Source organism: Anthonomus grandis, unplaced genomic scaffold (assembly GCF_022605725.1).
Source record: "Anthonomus grandis grandis unplaced genomic scaffold, icAntGran1.3 ctg00000516.1, whole genome shotgun sequence".
NCBI lineage: Eukaryota > Metazoa > Arthropoda > Insecta > Coleoptera > Curculionidae > Anthonomus > Anthonomus grandis.
The window spans coordinates 6026-24421 of NW_026088524.1; the positions used below are offsets into that span (position 1 = coordinate 6026).

General features: G+C 32.7%; 1 protein-coding gene across 3 annotated transcripts in view; it reads right to left on the reverse strand.

Moving 5' to 3' along the window:
* Positions 1 to 812: 812 nt before the first annotated feature.
* LOC126749711 (protein sickie-like) overlaps positions 813 to 18396 on the reverse strand; it is a 57866-nt gene continuing 40282 nt past the window's right edge. For 2 of the 3 annotated variants that reach the window (XM_050459395.1, XM_050459394.1), the window contains exons 3-8: positions 9572 to 9842; positions 6685 to 6867; positions 6391 to 6623; positions 6038 to 6335; positions 4960 to 5448; positions 813 to 956 (exon numbers count right to left, since the gene is read on the reverse strand). In XM_050459395.1, coding sequence (XP_050315352.1) covers positions 830 to 956; positions 4960 to 5448; positions 6038 to 6335; positions 6391 to 6623; positions 6685 to 6863 — 1326 coding nt within the window. In that variant the 5' untranslated portion in view covers positions 6864 to 6867; positions 9572 to 9842 and the 3' untranslated portion in view covers positions 813 to 829. Of the gene's footprint in view, positions 957 to 4959; positions 5449 to 6037; positions 6336 to 6390; positions 6624 to 6684; positions 6868 to 7156; positions 7290 to 9571; positions 9843 to 18396 lie in introns of those variants that run through there. The other variant, XM_050459396.1, reaches the window with a different exon arrangement.

The window sequence follows — 18396 nt, forward strand, 5'->3', positions numbered from 1 at the left end:
GTGGACGTGGTTCATAAGGGTATCGAGAAATGGGGAATAGGGACGCGTTTCCTTTAAATGACTCTCTCTCTCTTATACTCTTATTAATAATATATAATAAGAGTATAAGAGATATATTATTAATTACTCTCAATAGTTTCCAAAATACTCCGTCACTTGTGTGAGATCAAGTGCTTCGACCATAAAAACTGTTCTTTTCGACCGTTTTAAGCGATCCAAAAATAGGCGATTTTTACCAAATACACACTCTCAATCCTTTCACGTGTTTATAAACATAAAACCGGCAATGAATCAACGGCCTTCTGGGGCTCCCCAAGTCGAAAATGAAAAACTGTTCGCTCCACCCCACGCAATCTCCAAATTAAATAATCCCTCTTCCCCATAAGAATTTAATCCTTTAGCCTGATAAAAGAGCGTCTGTATCATTGTGCTCACTTTCCCCCCGTTCGCTTTCTATGGAATTTCCCTCCTATCCCGTTGTTGTTTATCTTAAGCCGATTATTTGCGACAACCGGTAGGTGGGCCACAGTGAGGTGCTTATTCATTTTCCTTTGATATAATATTTAAATTGGAAAATAATTTTCAATAACAAAGAGTTTTTATGACAGGAGCAGAGGGTCGGAGAATCAATCATAATCAATTACCTCAAATAAAAAATCATAATTAAGGTATTTACAAAATGATTGAAATCAGGGTAAAAAGCGTGCATGTGCTCTATCTATGAGAAAACAGTTATATAGTTAACGCTTTTTATTAACTGAATCCATAGATACAACCCGGGCTAATAAAAGCATATTTATTAAAAATTACCATATAGGGATTTGAAAACTTACCCGTTGTTTTGGGGTATATTTTGTAACCTACGGGCGTACAAAACCGATCCGCCCTCCGATAAGTAACCGTCCGGTATGTCCATGGGGTTTGACCCGCGTAGGATCTCGCTTTCCGATAAATATCTGAAATTGAAAGGACACAAAAATGGTAAAGGTTCGGGATAAGTTTAAATAATTGTGTCATTTTAGTGAAGAATGAGCGTATTAATATGTAGGTTTGTTTAGGTCAACCATTATAATATTTTGTAAACGAAAAATTGATATCTGAGAAAAAACCACTAGAAAAAAATGACTCATCATATGAATAGTGAATGTGTGCAGGGTAGTTTGCAGTGGGGGAAGCGAGGAAGCTAAAGTTGACGCCGAATGGAAAAAAATTACAAACAAAATTTGTAGAAGTCGGTTTTCCACATTTTAGCATTTTCTGAAAAAATTTTTAATTTTAGAAAATGTCCATAAGTAAGATTAAAAAAAAATTGCTTTTACCTTATTTTCATGATTTTCTATTTAATTGATTTAGAATTTAGACAATGATAAAGAAAATAATGTCACAATTGATGAAATAGAAAGGCAACAAATCTGTCTAGAAATCCATTTTTTAAGGAAAAACTTCAAAAGTGCTTTAAGCCGAGTCCAGTCAGAGCATTTTAGCAGAAACTTAATATAATTTCTAAAAATATTTTTTTTCAAAATTTTGGACAAATTTTGAAAAACGCTGAAATAGGTGTCCAACCAAATTATCCAGAGAATCTGTGTACAAATTTTCAAAATTCTATTTGGTCAACTTTTTGAGTTATGGACATTTTCTCAAATTTTATGACAAAAAAAATTTTTTTTTTTTCGAAAATATTTTTTTTCTCAAAATTAAGTTCAAATCTTGAAAAACGCTAAAATAGGTGTCCAACCAAATTGTCCAGAGAATATGTGTACAAATTTTGAAAATTGTATTTGGTCAACTTTTTGAGTTATGGACGTTTTCTCAAATTTTATAAAAAAAAATTGTTTTTTTTTCAAAAATATTTTTTTTCTCAAAATCTTGTACAAATTTTGAAAAACGCTGAAATAGGTGTCCAACCAAATTGTCCAGAGAATATTTGTACAAATTTTCAAAATTGTATTTGGTCAACTTTTTGAGTTATGGACATTTTCTCAAATTTTATGACAAAAAAATGTTTTTTTTTTTCGAAAATATTTTTTTTCTCAAAATTCTGTTCAAATTTTGAAAAACGCTGAAACAGGTGTCCAACCAAATTGTCCAAAGAATCTGTGTACAAATTTTGAAAATTGTATTTGGTCAACTTTTTGAGTTATGGACATTTTCTCAAATTTTATGACAAAAAAATGTTTTTTTTTTCGAAAATATTTTTTTTCTCAAAATTATGTTCAAATTTTGAAAAACGCTGAAATAGGTGTCAAACCAAATTATCCAGAGAATCTGTGTACAAATTTTCAAAATTGTATTTTGTCAACTTTTTGAGTTATGGACATTTTCTCAAATTTTATGACAAAAAAATGTTTTTTTCTTCAAAAATATTTTTTTTCTCAAAATTATGTTAAAATTTTGAAAAACGCTGAAATAGGTGTCAAACCAAATTATCCAGAGAATCTGTGTACAAATTTTCAAAATTGTATTTTGTCAACTTTTTGAGTTATGGACATTTTCTCAAATTTTATGACAAAAAAATTTTTTTTTTTTCGAAAATATTTTTTTTCTCAAAATCTTGTAAAAATTTTGAAAAACGCTGAAATAGGTGTCCAACCAAATTATCCAGAGAATCTGTGTACAAATTTTCAAAATTGTATTTGGTCAACTTTTTGAGTTATGGACATTTTCTCAAATTTTATGACAAAAAAATGTTTTTTTTTTCAAAAATATTTTTTTTCTCAAAATTATGTTCAAATTTTGAAAAATGCTGAAATAGGTGTCCAACCAAATTGTCCAGAGAATCTGTGTACAAATTTTGAAAATTGTATTTTGTCAACTTTTTGAGTTATGGACATTTTCTCAAATTTTATGACAAAAAAAATTTTTTTTTTTCGAAAATATTTTTTTTCTCAAAATCTTGTGAAAATTTTGAAAAACGCTGAAATAGGTGTCCAACCAAATTGTCCAGAGAATCTGTGTACAAATTTTGAAAATTGTATTTGGTCAACTTTTTGAGTTATGGACATTTTCTCAAATTTTATGACAAAAAAATGTTTTTTTCTTCGAAAATATTTTTTTTCTCAAAATTATGTTAAAATTTTGAAAAACGCTGAAATAGGTGTCCAACCAAATTGTCCAGAGAATCTGTGTACAAATTTTGAAAATTGTATTTTGTCAACTTTTTGAGTTATGGACATTTTCTCAAATTTTATGACAAAAAAATTTTTTTTTTTTCGAAAATATTTTTTTTCTCAAAATCTTGTGAAAATTTTGAAAAACGCTGAAATAGGTGTCCAACCAAATTATCCAGAGAATCTGTGTACAAATTTTCAAAATTGTATTTGGTCAACTTTTTGAGTTATGGACATTTTCTCAAATTTTATGACAATAAAATGTTTTTTTTTCGAAAATATTTTTTTTCTCAAAATTATGTTCAAATTTTGAAAAACGCTGAAATAGGTGTCCAACCAAATTGTCCAGAGAATCTGTGTACAAATTTTGAAAATTGTATTTTGTCAACTTTTTGAGTTATGGACATTTTCTCAAATTTTATGACAAAAAATTTTTTTTTTTTTCAAAAATATTTTTTTTCTCAAAATTATGTTAAAATTTTGAAAAACGCTGAAATAGGTGTCCAACCAAATTGTCCAGAGAATCTGTGTACAAATTTTGAAAATTGTATTTTGTCAACTTTTTGAGTTATGGACATTTTCTCAAATTTTATGACAAAAAAAATTTTTTTTTTTCGAAAATATTTTTTTTCTCAAAATCTTGTGAAAATTTTGAAAAACGCTGAAATAGGTGTCCAACCAAATTGTCCAGAGAATCTGTGTACAAATTTTGAAAATTGTATTTGGTCAACTTTTTGAGTTATGGACGTTTTCTCAAATTTTATGACAAAAAAAATTTTTTTTTTTCGAAAATATTTTTTTTCTCAAAATCTTGTGAAAATTTTGAAAAACGCTGAAATAAGTGTCCAACCAAATTGTCCAGAGAATCTGTGTACAAATTTTCAAAATTGTATTTGGTCAACTTTTTGAGTTATGGACGTTTTCTCAAATTTTATGACAAAAAAATGTTTTTTTTTCGAAAATATTTTTTTTCTCAAAATTTTGGACAAATTTTGAAAAACGCTGAAAAAGGTGTCCAACCAAATTGTCCAGAGAATATGTGTCCAAATTTTCAAAATTGTATTTGGTCAACTTTTTGAGTTATGAACAATTTCTCAAATTTTATGAAAAAAAAATGTTTTTTTTTTTCGAAAATATTTTTTTTCTCAAAATTATGTTCAAATTTTAAAAAACGCTGAAATAGGTGTCCAACCAAATTGTCCAGAGAATCTGTGTACAAATTTTCAAAATTGTATCTGGACAACTTTTTGAGTTATGGACGTTTTCTCAAATTTTATGACAAAAAAATTTTTTTTTTTTCGAAAATATTTTTTTTCTCAAAATCTTGTGAAAATTTTGAAAAACGCTGAAATAAGTGTCCAACCAAATTGTCCAGAGAATCTGTGTACAAATTTTCAAAATTGTATTTGGTCAACTTTTTGAGTTATGGACATTTTCTCAAATTTTATGACAAAAAAATGTTTTTTTTTTCGAAAATATTTTTTTCTCAAAATTATGTTCAAATTTTGAAAAACGCTGAAATAGGTGTTAAACCAAATTGTCCAGAGAATATGTGCACAAATTTTCAAAATTGTATCTGAACAACTTTTTGAGTTATGGACGTTTTCTCAAATTTTATAAAAAAAAATTGTTTTTTTTCTAAAAATATTTTTTTTCTCAAAATCTTGTACAAATTTTGAAAAACGCTGAAATAGGTGTCCAACCAAATTATCCAGAGAATCTGTGTACAAATTTTCAAAATTGTATCTGGACAACTTTTTGAGTTATGGACGTTTTCTCAAATTTTCACCCAAGGAATCACATCCCGTATTATCGGCACTCAATTAATTAACACCCAGTATACTCTTACCCGTTGGCCAACGTGATCTCGCAATAATCCCCGTCGGTCGCCCTATTGCAGCCGCCCCTTTGCCGCCCGGGTAACGTTAAAGTGCTACAATAACCCCGTAGCAACGGCCGCATCGGTTCTATACTTAAATTTTCACCGCCGCCCTCTTTGACCGCCCCGTTAATCTTCACATCCATCGCGAAACTCGCCATATTATCCGGAAAATCATCCAGATGGTGCTGCTGTTTCGCCACGTAACTCTGCTCCCTAATATGTTTCATGCTGACAATATTCTTGTCCTTTTCTAACACGTTTCCCTCGCCCACTTTCGACTTGATGGTTTGTCTGATATGGTTGGGAATGGTGGTGGTGAGTCTCGGTTGGGTCGTCGGTGACGTCACCGCTTTGGACTTTATCGGACTCTCGGCCTCCTGGGGGGCTTCTTTCAACGGCTCCAGGGGCGGGTGGGGGACGTGCGGAGGTTCCGATAGAAAAGTCAATGGTTCCTTCCTATTTTAAAAAAATATATAAGGGTTTAAATGTTTTCGGTCAATTGCGCTCGGACTAAGGTCCCGCTAAAGTGAAACGACTTATTTTGGCAACGGGTGTGACAAAGCGCACACCGATATCCAGTCAAGATTCTATAGTCCGGGCGTTCGGGTTCTTGTATATAAACATGCCTTTAAGTGTAATTTTTTTTAGACTGACTTGGAATGTTTTATCAAGTGTGAATAAAAGGAAAATCTGTATAGGAAGCATAAATATTCCATAATCAATATATCTTAGCAACTCTAAAAAAACAATTAGAATTGATTAAGTAATTCAACGTCTTCATAAGGGGCATATACTTTTTGAAACTCTTATCTGTCAAATAATAAATGCCTGCCAAACTTTTGACTTAAAGAAAATTTTATTTACACAGTTTGCTTTTAGTCTCTTATCATATTGAAAAAGTCATATGTTTTCGGTCAATAGCGCTCGGACTAAGGTCCCGTTAAAGTGAAACCAGGTACAACTTGTGGGCGTGACAAGGCGCAAACCGTTACTCATCAATAAGATTCTATAGTCCAAGCATTTAAATAAAAATTACACGACTTACCTATTGGGGATCGGATTATGGACATTCTCGGAACAGCTGCTCTCGCTTGACGGCCGGTAAATCACCGAGGAACTGTCGCTGGAGTTACTGTAGGGGCCGGTAGAGGCGCTGCTCTCCGACAGCGGCTGCTCTTTTGTCACACCAGTAGTACTGGTGTCCTTCTCGCACTTCATCGGTGACACCATGGCCACAGCCGGTTTATGATTGGACAAGGAATGTTGTGACGATTCACGTGATATGCTCGGCGCTTTCGATGCTGGGTGCAGGGGAATGTTAGAAGAGGAGGATTTCGTGGTGCCTATTAGTCAATATTTTTAAAAATCCTTTAACCTGTACGTAAATCAAACTATTACCTTTGACTGCCAGGGTGGGTTTAGGTATTCCGGTGCCATTGCCACTTTGTACAGCACTTGACTTCACCTCCTTATTAAGGGCTGACACTCTGACTTTTGGCTCGGCCAGTTTGCTGCCCGCTAACTGGGATACTTTGGTGGCATGTTTTTCCACCTCCGTGGCCATTTTGGGGCCCCCATTTTGGACTTTTTTGGCTGGACTGGGACTATTCTTTTGAATCTGGGTCTTAATACTAAGACACAAGACAAAAATAAGGTTATTTAGGTCAAGGGAATCGGTTGAAACTAAAGTACCTAGAGCTATTATTGGCTGGTTTAGTAGTCTGTTTGATTCTGGATATGTTTTTGGGTGGTTTGGGTTCGGGGTTGACATCCAGGGAGGCACTGCTGTCACTTCTTTCGCTTTTAGCTGACGACACCCCCACTGGATGAGCTTGTCCTCTTGCCATTTGTGTTAGCACTAGTTTTCTCATTATTCTAGAATAAATTATCAAGTTTAATTTGGGTGTTTAGTTGAAACTGTTACAATATAGAAGTCATCGGTAAATAGTTTGAACTGCCATGACTGTGGTTTGGGCACACATCTCGTGAGAGTGACAGTGGCAATATTACACGAAAATTTATTAATTTGAGGATCAATCCTCAATGTTCCTTAACAGGTTTTGGCTTTAATAAAACATTTTATTACAAAACGTAATTATTTGCCATATAAGTGAACTATGTACTGCAATGCAAGGACAAGTGTGTGCAGAAATGTAACACTTACAGCTTATAAACCCAGTTTCTTAAGTTTCTAACTATTTATCACCGTTGAAATATTAAAACACTAATTTAAACACAAATAAAGCAAGAAAATGCCAAAAATGGAAAATTAGTATGACACAACAAATTTAAACAAACGGTCACACTGACGTATGTCATTCTGTTCCGTCACTAATGTCATCCATCTGTCATTGCGGATGCGGGTAACAAGAAGGGCGGATATTGACACACCCTCCTACGGTGCACTTGTCTCTTTTGCACGCCAAATTAATGATTTTTTCTCTTTTTTAATATGCAGCTTTTTGAAAAAAAAAATACTGTAATTTAAAAGTAAAAAACACCCTAAAATGACACTAATTAAAACACTGTTCTGTCCTTGGAGCCTAAGATACAGTCACAGGATACGTACCATTACTATTAGAAGGAAGTTCCAATAAAACACACTCCGTTTAAAAATTTCCCGCCGAAAATGGGGACTTGTCGGACAAAAGTGCTTATAACTTTGGTTCTATTTAAGGTAGAGAAGTGATGTTTGGATTTTTCCAAGGCTATTTATTTCAGCGTTTTTCTCAAAAATAAAAAAAAATTGAGAAATCAGCCTTGGAAGTTGAAGATATTTTTTGAAAAAAAAAACATTAATTCTCAGGGACAAAAAGGCTCATATCTCTGAACCTAAGTGAGATAGAGACTTGAAAATTGGTATACAGATTCTTCAAATAAATTCATTGGACACCTATTTCAGCGTTTTTCTCAAAAATAAAAAAAAAATTGAGAAATCAGCCTTGGAAGTTGAAGATATTTTTTGAAAAAAAAAACATTAATTCTTAGGGACAAAAGGCTCATATCTCTGAACCTGAGTGAGATAGAGACTTGAAAATTGGTACACAGATTCTTCAAATAAATTAATTGGACACCTATTTCAGCGTTTTTCTCAAAAATAAAAAAAAAATTGAGAAATTAGCCTTGGAATTTGAAGATATTTTCTCTAAAATAAAAAATAATTTTCAGGGACAAAAGGCTCATATCTCTGAACCTGAGTGAGATAGAGACTTGAAAATTGGTTCACAGATTCTTCAAATAAATTAATTGGACACCTATTTCAGCGTTTTTCTCAAAAATAAAAAAGAAATTGAGAAATTAGCCTTGGAATTTGAAGATATTTTCTCTAAAAAAAAAAATAATTTTCAGGGACAAAAGGCTCATATCTCTGAACCTGAGTGAGATAGAGACTTGAAAATTGGTTTACAGATTCTTCAAATAAATTCATTGGACACCTATTTCAGGGTTTTTCTCAAAAATAAAAAAAAATTGAGAAATTAGGCTTGGAAGTTGAAGAAATTTTTTGAAAAAAAAAAACATTAATTCTCAGGGACAAAAGGCTCATATCTCTGAACCTGAGTCAGCTAGAGACTTGAAAATTGGTATACAGATTCTTCAAATAAATTCATTGATCACCTATTTCAGCGTTTTTCTCAAAAATAAAAAAAATTGAGAAATTATTTAATTTTTTGACTTTGGAAATTAATTGTGCGCACCCTGTATGTCATAGAGGAGTCCTGACTGCATGAGGAAATACGTCGTTTATTTTAGTACAACATACTAAAATTTCAATTTTTCACAGTTATTATAAGTACTTCAAAAATATTTTTTTTCATATTAAGTACCAATCGCGAAAAATCGCTAAAAAATTCACCTGCACACTAAGTATTTTCAAAGCAACCCATGGCCGGGTCTCCATGGCAACGAAAACGGGGATATTCGCCGAATAAGGACCTTTTTTATAATCGAAATTTAACTACCAAAACCGATTGGAATCTGGCCAGAATTGATGTTAATACGTTCTTGAAGCCTTCTACTATTTTTCCATGTACAAATTTTACGCTAAAAACCTTTTTTTATACCCTAAAACATCGTGTGAAAATGGTCGATTTTGACGTTTATGGCCAATTTTAATGGCGTCTTTTACAACATGGCGTCAAAGTGGATGAACTGGCTTGAACCCGCTTCCTAATTTCATTGATAAAATGCTTAATATAGCTCAAAACTTTCAGGAATTGATATGGAAATATTCAAGAGACTCTGGACAATCCGAATATATGCATATCTCTTACCAAATTGTGTTCTTTTAGCCGTGATAATTGACCAAAGTTTTATTTTCATGCGACACAGCGGACGGATCCATGGCATTTTGCTAGACAAAAATTATGATACAGTGGGTCCTAATGATGAAAAAAAGTCAACAGAGATTTAATGTAATAAATTTTTCTAATTTCTTATTAATTGTCTGATTTTAATGAAATTTAGGATTATTTTATTTATTAACCTTTTGCAAATTTTTGAAATATTGTGCATTAATGTTTACATCAAGTGCCGGAGTCATATTTACAATCTTACACTGATTACGAACACATGAACCTACCTTGAACAATTTCAATTTATCCAACATGGAACCGTTCTGAGTGACGGTAGAATTCTTAGGGGCGGCCGTCGGTGTCTGATAGGGGCTGGAGATCTGAGGAGGGGCGGCGGGCGGCCCTCGGGGGATCATACTGAGGGCGGGGCTGGGGGCCCTGGAGGAGCCGGCGACCGGTCGTACCTTGTCCGGGGGACATCGTCGGGCCGGCAGCGCACTGCCCGGCAACGGTATGGCACTGGTAGCGGTACCGCCCTTATGAGGAATCGCCGACGATCTATCGAACAAATAAAAATAAGAAAATTGGTTTATGTAGTCCGAGTTGTTTATGTCAAAGCATGTCGTGTGCGCGATAATAAAAGGCGAAATCCGATTTTAGGATACAAAACCTCTCGTTTATCTAAACAAATTTAAATATGGCGGTCTGGTTTGTTTATTTGTTTAAGGCTAGACGTACTAGACTTTCAGCTTAAATAAATTCAGACAGATTAAGGCGCAATTAACATGTTATTTTAAAAATAATAATGAACTTTAGTAGTATTTTTCCCTTAGAATATTGGAAATCCTTCAATGTTTTCCATAAGATCCTCCTACTGTACAAAAACCTGTATAACATATAAAGTTTGCCATTAGCTATAATTTCAATATCTAAATGTATCTCTTCTGAAAAACGCTGAAATAGGTGTTCAATGAATTTATTTGAAGAATCTGTATACCAATTTTCAAGTCTCTGTCTCACTCAGGTTCAGAGATATGAGCCTTTTGTCCCTGAGAATTAATGTTTTTTTTTTCAAAAAATTTCTTCAACTTCCAAGGCTAATTTCTCAATTTTTTTTTATTTTTGAGAAAAACGCTGAAATAGGTATCCAATGAATTTATTTGGAGAATCTGTGTACCAATTTTTAAGTCTCTACCTCACTCAGGTTCAGAGATATGAGCCTTTTGTCCCTGAGAATTAATGTTTTTTTTTTCAAAAAATTTCTTCAACTTCCAAGGCTATTTTCTTAATTTTTTTTTATTTTTGAGAAAAACGCTGAAATAGGTGTCCAATGAATTTATTTGAAGAATCTGTATACCAATTTTCAAGTCTCTACCTCACTCAGGTTCAGAGATATGAGCCTTTTGTCCCTGAGAATTAATGTTTTTTTTTTAAAGAAAATGTCTTCAACTTTCAAGGCTATTTTCTCAATTCTTTTTTATTTTTGAGAAAAACGCTGAAATATGTGTTCAATGAATTTATTTGAAGAATCTGTATACCAATTTTCAAGTCTCTATCTTACTCAGGTTCAGAGATATGAGCCTTTTGTCCCTGAGAATTAATGTTTTTTTTTTCAAAAAATTTATTCAACTTCCAAGGCTAATTTCTTATTTTTTTTTTTATTTTTGAGAAAAAACGCTGAAATAGGTGCCCAATGAATTTATTTGAAGAATCTGGTATACCAATTTTCAAGTCTCTATCTCACTCAGGTTCAGAGATATGATCCTTTTGTCCCTGAGAATTAATGTTTTTTTTTTTCAAAAAATTTCTTCAACTTCCAAGGCTAATTTCTCATTTTTTTTTTATTTTTGAGAAAAACGCTGAAATAGGTGTCCAATGAATTTATTTGAAGAATCTGTATACCAATTTTCAAGTCTCTATCTCACTCAGGTTCAGAGATATGAGCCTTTTGTCCCTGAGAATTAATGTTTTTTTTTTCAAAAAATTTCTTCAACTTCCAAGGCTGATTTCTCAATTTTTTTTTAATTTTTGAGAAAAACGCTGAAATAGGTGTCCAATGAATTTATTTGAAGAATCTGTATACCAATTTTCAAGTCTCTATCTCACTTAGGTTCAGAGATATGAGCCTTTTGTCCCTGAGAATTAATGTTTTTTTTTTTCAAAAAATTTCTTCAACTTCCAAGGCTGATTTCTCAATTTTTTTTTTATTTTTGAGAAAAACGCTGAAATAGGTGTCCAATGAATTTATTTGAAGAATCTCTATACCAATTTTCAAGTCTCTATCTCACTCAGGTTCAGAGATATGAGCCTTTTGTCCCTGAGAATTAATGTTTTTTTTTCAAAAAATTTCTTCAACTTCCAAGGCTAATTTCTCAATTTTTTTTTATTTTGAGAAAAACGCTGAAATAAGTGTCCAATGAATTTATCTGAGGAATCTGTATACCAATTTTCAACGCTCTATCTCACTCAGGTTCAGAGATATGAGCCTTTTGTCCCTGAGAATTAATGTTTTTTTTTTCAAAAAATTTCTTCAACTTCCAAGGCTAATTTCTCAATTTTTTTTTATTTTTGAGAAAAAACGCTGAAATAGGTGTTCAATGAATTTATTTGAAGAATCTGTGTACCAATTTTTAAGTCTCTATCTCACTCAGGTTCAGAGATATGAGCCTTTTGTCCCTGAGAATTAATGTTTTTTTTTTCAAAAATTTCTTCAACTTCCAAGGCTAATTTCTCAATTTTTTTTTATTTTTGAGAAAAACGCTGAAATAGGTGTCCAATGAATTTATTTGAAGAATCTATGTACCAATTTTCAAGTCTCTACCTCACTCAGGTTCAGAGATATGAGCCTTTTGTCCCTGAGAATTAATGTTTTTTTTTCAAAAAATTTCTTCAACTTCCAAGGCTATTTCTCAATTTTTTTTTATTTTTGAGAAAAACCTGAAATAGGTGTCCAATGAATTTATTTGAAGAATCTGTATACCAATTTTCAAGTCTCTATCTCACTCTGGTTCAGAGATATGAGCCTTTTGTCCCTGAGAATTAATGTTTTTTTTTTTTCAAAAAATTTCTTCAACTTCCAAGGCTAATTTGTCAATTTTTTTTTTATTTTTGAGAAAAAACGCTGAAATAGGTGTCCAATGAATTTATTTGAAGAATCTGTATGCCAATTTTCAAGTCTCTATCTCACTCAGGTTCAGAGATATGAGCCTTTTGTCCCTGAGAATTAATGTTTTTTTTTTCAAAAAATTTCTTCAACTTCCAAGGCTATTTTCTCAATTTTTTTTTATTTTTGAGAAAAACCCTGAAATAGGTGTTTAATGAATTTATTTGAAGAATCTGTATACCAATTTTCAAGTCTCTATCTCACTTAGGTTCAGAGATATGAGCCTTTTGTCCCTGAGAATTAATGTTTTTTTTTCAAAAAATTTCTTCAACTTCCAAGGCTGATTTCTCATTTATTTTTTATTTTTGAGAAAAACGCTGAAATAGGTGTCCAATGAATTTATTTGAAGAATTTGTGTACCAATTTTCAAGTCTCTATCTCACTCAGGTTCAGGGATATGAGCCTTTTGTCCCTGAGAATTAATGTTTTTTTTTTCAAAAAATTTCTTCAACTTCCAAGCCTAATTTCTCATTTATTTTTTATTTTTGAGAAAAACGCTGAAATAGGTGTTTAATGAATTTATTTGAAGAATCTATGTACCAATTTTCAAGTCTCTATCTCACTCAGGTTCAGAGATATGAGCCCTTTGCCCCTGAGAATTAATGTTTTTTTTTTTCAAAAAATTTCTCTTCAACTTCCAAGGCTAATTTCTCAATTTTTTTTTTATTTTTGAGAAAAACGCTGAAATAAGTGTCCAATGAATTTATTTGAAGAATCTGTATACCAATTTTCAAGTCTCTATCTCACTTAGGTTCAGAGATATGAGCATTTTGTCCCTGAGAATTAATGTTTTTTTTTTCAAAAAATTTCTTCAACTTCCAAGGCTGATTTCTCAATTTTTTTTTTATTTTTGAGAAAAACGCTGAAATAGGTGTTTAATGAATTTATTTGAAGAATCTGTATACCAATTTTCAAGTCTCTATCTCACTCAGGTTCAGAGATATGAGCCTTTTGTCCCTGAGAATTAATGTTTTTTTTTCAAAAAATTTCTTCCAACTTCCAAGGCTAATTTCTAATTTTTTTTTTATTTTTGAGAAAAACGCTAAAATAGGTGTCCAATGAATTTATTTGAAGAATCTGTGTACCAATTTTTAAGTCTCTATCTCACTCAGGTTTAGAGATATGAGCCTTTTGTCCCTGAGAATTAATGTTTTTTTTTCAAAAAATTTCTCTTCAACTTCCAAGGCTAATTTCTCAATTTTTTTTTTATTTTTGAGAAAAACGCTGAAATAAGTGTCCAATGAATTTATTTGAAGAATCTATGTACCAATTTTCAAGTCTCTATCTCACTCAGGTTCAGAGATATAAGCCTTTTGTCCCTAAAAATTAATGTTTTTTTTTTCAAAAAATTTGTTCAACTTCCAAGGCTAATTTCTCAATTTTTTTTTTATTTTTGAGAAAAACGCTGAAATAGGTGTCCAATGAAGTTATTTGAAGAATCTGTGTACCAATTTTCAAGTCACTAGCTCACTACAGTTTAGAGATATTAGCATTTTCTCCCTGGGAATTTATTACATGACAATGACACATCTCGTGAGAGTGTTATGTACAAGGCATTAATCACACAATGTAGCAGAACAATCTTACTGCCGCGAGACTATTCAGAAATGTCAAGTACGTCATCCATTGACAGCTGACAGCTTACATTTAATTGAAACAATTATCATTTTATTCTAACCTAACTTTTGTGATCTATATGTCTATACAGTGAATAAATAAAGTGACTTCTTGCATATTTTCGTGTATTCTTTAGTGCTAAATAAGCATTTAAATTTATAAAAGATACGTGTACTTTACTACTAAATAGTTTGTGATTACGTAGGCTAGGCCATTCAAAAACCCCCCTAAAGTATACACATTTAATTGTGCGGGAGAAGTCTTGAGTTTCTTCGGTTCAAGAGGCGATTTATAACCGAGATCTGTGTTTATCTTGAAATAACGTCAATATTGGGGCTATTTTGGGACTTTGACTTCTAATTTTGGAATACATGTATATTTTTCAATTTTTTGGACCCAACCTCAGTGTTCCAAACGGCACCCTTCAGAGGTAACTTCCAACCTGTAGAACTTTGAGAAGAATAATTGAGAAAAATAGTCACTAGATTCGGTTTATCACTGAAATTTGCTTAATTAAATCACACGTTACCTCTCCTAAAATTTAATGATTTAAAGGCCCTCAAAGAGCACTTAAACTGCACCGAAAATAAACCCGTCAAACTAAAACCGAAGTTGTTTTAGCTTCAAAAGCGTGAATTCTATTTAATCGGGGGGGAGCCTCGCTTAATGGCATTCGGATAATTTATAAGCCCGATCTGGATGTAGGAAATGATTTATGGCCTGTTAAGCGGATGGTTGCCATCCGCGTCCCGATTATTCCCGTTTAATTGGTCTGCACAGTAAAAAATTCGTTTGTTTTTTCGAGTTTATAGAAGCAGAATCGTTTTTTGAATATTTTGCTTTTTGTTTCATGAGAATATATCCATTCGTTACGGAGATATTAGACTTTAAAGTGAGTAACTTTAGACCTTAAACTTAAGAAACTTTTTCCTGTATCTCTTTGACCCCTTTGCAATATTTATATAGAGAATACTCCCATGAATATTCTCACAAGTTTTTGAGTTATTGAACTATAAAGTGCTCAACAAAACTTAGAACATTCGTCTTATCAGTTTATTCAAATATTCACTAACAACTTAGCTCGCCGGACTTCCGGTGAAGTCGGTAAACTCCTGGATTTCCTTCCTCCGGAATGGCTGTTCCCCATCACTGAATATTCACTAGAACGTTCACAAAAATCACTCAACTCATTACGTAAAACATCACAATATTGAAACACTGTAATGTGTATATTTTAGCATCAGGGCGAGATTTAGAGCGGGAGCCACCCTCATTATGAGTGACCCCTCTTAGGGAATATCCCACCCTAGAGTTTTACCCCAGTCACCCCATTGATTTGAGATCTGAGATGCGTTTTTATTGATTTTTCTATGATGGGAATTGAATTATGAAGGTTAGTTTTCAATCGTTTTGGTACGTGCTAATTTCTATGAAAAGAATGCTTTTAAAAAATATGTCGGTCTCTGTTTGACTAGTTAAATTGTCCATGCGCTTTGTCTTTGTCGCACTCATTATGTGAAGAAAACAATAGACTTTATAGGTTAGACAAAGATGAACTTATGGCGTTATTTATGTGTTAAAAAGAGATGGCTAAGAAGTCTTTTTAAATGGTGTATAAACATTGTTTTAGGTTATGTTGTTATTAAGCTCTTCCATAGTGGAGTTTTCGCACAAAATTCAGACCCGAAGGACAAAAGTGCTTATAACTTTGGTTCTATTTGGGGTAGAGAAATGACGTTTACCTTTTTATAATCTAGAAATATGAGGCTACAACTTGATTGCTTGCAAATTTTCATTTATCTTTTTGTTTGAGACAAGGACGCCTTTAAAGTCAATTTATTTTTCTTGCCAAGGCCGCGTTTCCATGGCAATGAAAACGTGCATTTTCCCCGACAAAAAAGACCTTTTTTATAATCGAAATTTAACTACTAAAACCCACCGGAATCGAGCCAGAATTGATGTTAATCGGTTCCTGAAGCCTTCTACTATTTTTCCATGTACACATCTTAGGGTAAAAACCTTTTTTTATACCCTAAAACATCGTGGGAAAATGGTCGATTTTGACGTCTATGCCCAATTTTAATGGCGCGTGGGGGTATTGACAACATGGCGTCAAAGTGGATGAATCGGCTTGGACTTGCTCACTAATTTCATTGATAAAATACTTAAAATAGCTCAAAACTTTTGGGAATCGGTAAGGAAATATTCAAAAGACTCTGAACAATCCGAATATATGCATATCTTTTACCAAATCGTGTTCTTTTAGCCGTGATAAGTCGGCAAAGTTTTGACCGTGCATTATCATAACATTCATGCGACCCAGTGGACCGATACAAGGCATTTCGCTAGACAAAAATTTCAATACAGTGGGTCCTAATGATAACAAAAAAAAAATAATCGGGATTTAATGTACAAATATTATTTATTGTGAGGGACTATTTTTTTTTTAAACTTTCTTGTTATTTGCCTGATATGAATAAAATTTGGTAATTGGGGTTTATTTAGGATAACACTCTTGAATTTTTACTCAAAGTTTTGTAATAATAAACATGTGTGTTTACGTTAAGTGCTGGAGTCCAAAGTAATCAAGTACTTGTTTAATATACCAACATTGATTTATTTTTAAAAAATGTATACCTATTTTTCTCTTACACATAAATATCGTCATAATTATGTTTAACTTTGTCTTACTCATGGTACTGGAAAAATCCCAGAGAGCGAACATTGATGAGGATGGTTTCTAAAAAACGAAACGTCGGATTTTAAATTTGACGACGTAGTCTTGTAGGGCAGAAAAAATGGCTCCCATAAAGTGTCATTAATTTGTTCTTTTTTTTAACAGCAGAAAGAAAATTTGTTTTTCCGGAATTTTTGAAAAATGTTCACGGTATTTTATTAAGATTTAAAATACGCTACTTTGACATCGTTTAACGGTGAAAACATAACCTAAAAAATTCAACTAGTTACCAACCCAATCAAAACAAAAAAATGAAAAACACTAACGCGGTCGGTCGATTCACGTTCACAACCGTTTATAAACAAAACGCGTCGCGACGCCCGAGTGCCCCGAGAGCACGAACACGAAATGCACTCGGCGTGTGCCAACCACCCCAAAAAACGGACTTACGGATTGGAAGGACAACGTTGCCACGTTGTTATGATTTTTATTTAAAGCGATGATTTTCACGAAATCAAGTCGTATCGGCCGTTTTATCACAACCGCGTGACGTCAAACTGGTTGTTAATGTCTCAGAAGCCACGCCTACCAATAAACTAAATTCAAGATGGCCGCCCTATTGTTATTGTTTTATTGTTGTGCATTTATAAGTCACGCCTGTAGCAACAAAACTGAATTCAAGATGGCCGACTATAAGACATGCCCCTCGGTTTTACCTTTAAAAGTATAATTTAATTTAGTTTAATTCAATTATATTTTTAAAGGTAAAACAGCGGCAACGTGGCGGAATCTCAAATTGGCATTTCCCCTTCGGATAACCGGCCGCATCGCCTTTGAAATTTCGGATATTTCTGCAACACGGTGACATTTTTTGAGAAGGCCGACGGTCAACTCCCCCCGGATTTTTTTGATGGTTTAAGATGTCTGAATTATTATTTAATTTTTCCTTTTTATGGTATTTTCTCTTTTGATATTTTTTTTAATTTGAGTTGACAATATAGTCGACATAGTTGCTGCCACAAGTCCACAAGATAATTGCATCGAGGTCAAAAATTAAAAAAAAAATCTTCCAGGCAATTGAGTCGATAAATGACGTTTTTCCTGTCAATATTCTTCAAAAATTAAACAATTTTTGTGAAATAGAGAAAAATTTAAATTGGAATTAATAGGCATTGGCAGTACTATGAGTGCCTTAAAAAAACCTTGAAGTACTTCTAAACCTCTCCCTGAATTATTTAGAGAACTCCTGAAGTTTGAAACTTTATTCGAGACATTTGAATCATCTTAAGTGCCTGGAATAATTATTTTATGTATTATTGAGTATTATCTTCCAGACATTTAAGTGAACTTATGTGCCTGGAATAATGCTTTAAGTACTCTTAAATTGGGGTTTTAAATCACTTTGAGTACCTGTAATAATTCCTCAAGTATCTACTCCAGATTTTGATCTCTCCAGACATTGGCAGTACTTTAATTGCCTGGAAGTATTCTTGAAGTACTTCAGAAAATAATGGAAATGCTTGGAATAATCATTTAGGTACAATTAGATCTCTTCCAGGCATTTAGGTGAACTTATGTGCCTGGAATGATCCTTTAAAATTGAGTTTTTGAGTCACTTCGAGAAGCTGTAATAATTCTTCAGTTATCATTAAACA